The following is a 4,428-nucleotide window of genomic DNA, read 5'->3' on the forward strand; positions in this document are numbered from 1 at the left end:
CAGACAGACAGACAGACAGATGATAAGGGCAGTAGTTTTAGCCTGTTGTCTGAAGGCACCAGTCTGTATAAGACAGTCAGTGGGAATGAACTGTCAGCAGGACCTTCTGCTACGAACGGGGCGTGCTTCTCTGCCCTCCCGTCTGGAGGGTTGGTCCTGCCTTTACTCTAATGTGTGAAGGTTGGATCCATTGACTTTTTATGTTGTTGAGGTAAGAAAGCACCAAGAAGCAGTTTTGGAATAGCCTCATGAATTTCCCTATGTGTGGAGTTCTTTTTTCCTTCTGGAGATCCTTGAGTACAGACGGCTCTTAGTGAGCCTGCGGAGGGGCCAGAGAAGAGATGGTAACAGTGTTTCAGCTTCCTGTCCACACGCTGGAAGCCTGGTAGACTTGGGCTGGGTGTGGTGGCACACACCCCACAACCCAGCTCCTTGGCAGGTGGAGCAAAGGCCACCTCTTTAGAATCAGCTGGGCTACAGAGTGAACCTGTGTCTAAAGGAAAGAGAGAGATGTCTTAAACAGCCAGAAGGTGTTAGCTAGAACATGGTCTCTCAGCAATAATTTGAATATTTCACCTTGTCCCTTTGAGTGGCGTCTTCATAGTTTTAGTACGTTGTTTCTACTTTGGTTTGTTTGTTTCGGTGAGCTTTTCTCCCACAAAATGACAAGACTGTTCATAGCTTTACTCGGCAAAGACTGTAGTTAATAAAAGAAGACCCTTCTTCCAGGAAAGCCGTGGACCTTTGTAAGACTAACCTGCTAGTGGAAAAAGCCGGGCAGAAACTGAAACGGCCGAGGCCTGCAAGCATTCAAGCAGGCAATGAGCCCCAACCTCTCTTTACTTCTTGCCCCTGATCAGATGCCAACCTGACCACATCTGTTGCCTTGGTTCCCATCAGAGCTCAACAGTCCAGTATCTGCACCCAGTTCAGAGAAGCAGAGTCCCATGGCCCAACAGCACAGCCCTCTGGCCCAGCCGAGCCCAGCCACCCCCAACAGCCCTGTTGCCCAGCCGGCTCCTCCTCAACCTCTTCAGCTGCAAGGACATGAAAACAGGTAACGTTTCCTCTGACTTTTCTGACTCTGAGAGGCAGAAAGAGCGTGCCGGGGAGACAGTTCAGGACTCGGCAGAGAGAGGTTTTCCCACAGCTGAAATTACTGCGTGTGATTTTGTGTGGTTTCAGAGGGGAGTTGAGTTGATTGTTTCATTAGTAGCTCTAATTCAACATCGGCCCTGCGAGTAGAGAAGCTTCTCTTCAGAAATGCTGGAGCCGTGGCAGATGAGTTGGGGTTAACTATCTGAGAGCATCAAGGAGCTTCTAGAATGAGAACACAGGCCAAGGTCCTCTGGCAGGAGAGAGAACCTCCTAAGCATGAAGGACAGAAGCCAGGCCAGGGTTGCTGTGGAATAGGGTTTGGGGGAGCTAGAGATGAGCCCACAGAGGGTGACAAGCCAACTCCAAGGCCCTGGCAAAGCGTATTGAAAGTCCTCGTGTTTGGGGAGCTTCTGTTGGTTTCAGGCTGGCAGGTGACATCTCTGGATCCTCTTCTCCGAAATTCTCACTCGTCCCTCCACGGAGCTGGCTGATAGCTGGCAGGGTAAAAGTGACTGAGTGTGGAAATATGGCTGCAGAAAAGCACTGAGCCATAAACACGGTACCCTGAAGCACGACGGCAGGGCAAAGGGGAGGGGATGCAGATGGACTCTGAACCAGTTGCGACTGTCCGCTCTCCACCAATTGAGCGAGACCCCCTAGTCTAACGAGTCGTCCATCCCATTCAGGGAGCCTCCTGAGCTCATGAGGGAATAAGGTCCTTTGCACCTCTAGACGACAGGAATAGCATATAAAAATGTCTTACAGTGACTCCCACGTAGCCGAGAGCCCAGCTTGTGTTGAGCCATTAAACAAATGAGGAAGGGTGTGTCCCCATGTTTCCCTTCCTTCCGATGGGAGAAAAAAAACAGAACATACCTGAATGTAAATACCTCGTTAGCCTTACGATTCCAGCATTTTCTGAACAGCTGCTTCCCATGCCCACCCCATGTCAGTGGGGGTGGAGTAAGACTCCTTTTGATTTCCAGACCCCTTACTCCATCACTCAGACCATCTCAGAACAAGGATTTTTCCCCCTCTCACATTCCATAAGACCCACTCTGTTATGATTTTCACGTGTGCTTTCGTGGAAAAGTGACCATCTTAGCTGCTTATGGTTTTTTATTTTTTCTAATAGTTTTTATTGAGCTATATATTTTTCTCCACTTCCCTCCCATCCTCTCCTCTCCCCTTCTACCCTCTCCCATGGTCTTCCTATTCCCAATTTACTAAGGAGATCTTATCTTTTTCTACTTCCCATGTAGATTAAATCCATGGATTTTTTTTAGGGTCCTCATTGTTGTCTAGGTTCTCTGGGATTGTGAATTGTAGGCTATTTTTTCGTTGCTTTATGTCTAAAAGTCACTTATGAGTGAGTACATAATATATTTATCTTTCTAGGTTTGGGTTACCTCACTCAATATGTTTTCTAGATCCATCCATTTGACCACAAATTTCAAGATATCATTGTTTTCTTTCTGCCATGTAGTATTCCATTGTGTAAATGTACCACATTTTTCTTATCCATTCTTTGGTCGAGGGGCATTTAGGTTGTTTTCAGGTTCTGGCTATGACAAACAATGCTGCTATGAACATAGTTGAGCACATGTCCTAGTGATACAATTGAGCATCCTTTGGATATATACCCAAAAGTGGTACTGCTGGGTCTTGAGGAAGGTTGTTTCCTAATTTTCTGAGAAATCGCCACAGTGACATCCAAAGGGGCTATACCAGTTTGCATTCCCACCAACAATGGAGGAGTGTTCCCTTTACCCCACATCCTCTCCAGCATAAGTTGTCAAGAGTGTTTTTGATCTTGGCCATTCTAACAAGTGTAAGATGGAATCTCAGAGTTGGTTTGATTTGCATTTCTCTGATGGCTAAAGATGTTGAGAATTTCCTTAAGTGTCTTTCAGCCATTTTAGATACATCTGTTAAGACTTCTCTGTTTAGGTCTGTAGCCAATTTTATTATTGGATTATTTCTTCTTCTGATGACCAATTTCTTGAGTTCTTTGTATATTTTGGAGATCAGACCTCTGTCTGATGTGGAGTTGGTGAAGATCTTTTTCTATTCTGTAGGCTGCCGTTTTATCATGTCCTCTGCAGAAGCTTGTAGGTTTCAGGAGGTCCCGCTTTTATTGTTTCTCTCAGTGTCTGTGCTGCTGGGGTTATATTTAGGAAGTGGTCTCCTGTGCCAATGCATTCAAGTGTACTTCTCACTTTATATTCTATAAGATTCAGTGTGGTTGGATTTATGTCGAAGTCTTTGATCCATTTGAACTTGAGTTTTGTGCATGGTGATAGTTATGGATCTATTTTCATTCTTCTACATGTTGATGCACAGTTATATAAGCATCATTTGTTAAATATGCTTTCTTTTTGCATTTGATATTTTTTGTTTCTTTGTAAAAAATCAAGTATTTGTAGATGTGTGGATTGATATCTGGTCTTCAATTTGATTCCATTGGTCCTCCTGTCTGATTTATGCCATTACCAGTCAGTTTTCAGTACTGTAGCTCTGTAGTAGAGTTTGAAGTCAGGGATTGTGATGCCTCCAGAAGTTCCTTTATTGTACAGGATTGTATTGGCTATCCTGGATTTTTTGCTTTTCCATATGAACTTGAGTACCATTCTTTCAAGATCTGTGAATTTTATTGGGATTTTGAAGGGCATTGCATAAATTTGAAGATTGCTTCTAGTAAGATTGCCATCTTTACTGTGTTAATTCTATCTATTCAAGAGCATGGGAGATCTTTCCATTTTCTGGTGCCTTCTTCAATTTCTTTCTTCTTAGGTTTAAAGTTCTTGTCATACAGGTCTTCCACTTGTTTGGTTAGAGTTACTCTGAGATATTTTATGCTATTTGGGGCTATTGTGAATGGTGGTGATGTTCCCTGATTTCTTTCTCAGCCCATTTATTATCTGTATAAAGGAAAGCTACTGTTTTTTGGCTTTTTTTTTTTTAGTTTATCTTGTATCCTGTTACATTACTGAAGGTGTTTATGAGTTGTAGAAGTTCCTCAATAGAAATTTTTGGGGTTGCTTATGTAAACTATCATATCATCAGCAATCAGTGAGAGTTTGACTTCTTCTTCTCTGATTTGTACCCCTTGACCTTTTTTGTTGTCTTATTGCTCTAGCTAGAACATCAAGTGCAATAGAATAAATATGGAAAGAGTGAACAACCTTGTCTTCTTTCTGATTTCAGTGGGATTGCTTTGAGTTTCTCTCCATTTATTTTGAAGTTGGCTGTTGGTTTGCTGTATATTGCCTTTATTATGTTTAGGTATGTTCCTTGTATCCCTAATCTCTCCAAGACCTTTATCATGAA

The 4,428-nt window shown here is 43.2% G+C and overlaps 1 protein-coding gene across 4 annotated transcripts in view; it reads left to right on the forward strand.

Moving 5' to 3' along the window:
• The window catches only part of Magi2 (membrane associated guanylate kinase, WW and PDZ domain containing 2), a 1,267,351-nt gene that overhangs the window by 1,164,052 nt on the left and 98,871 nt on the right, over positions 1-4,428 (forward strand). For all 4 annotated transcript variants that reach the window (XM_026784667.1, XM_026784668.1, XM_026784669.1 and 1 more), the window contains one exon: positions 901-1,057. In XM_026784667.1, the coding sequence (XP_026640468.1) occupies positions 901-1,057 (157 nt within the window). The remainder of the gene's footprint in view (positions 1-900; positions 1,058-4,428) is intronic.

The sequence above is a fragment of the Microtus ochrogaster genome, chromosome 26 (genome assembly GCF_000317375.1).
Source record: "Microtus ochrogaster isolate Prairie Vole_2 chromosome 26, MicOch1.0, whole genome shotgun sequence".
NCBI classification, from domain to species: domain Eukaryota; kingdom Metazoa; phylum Chordata; class Mammalia; order Rodentia; family Cricetidae; genus Microtus; species Microtus ochrogaster.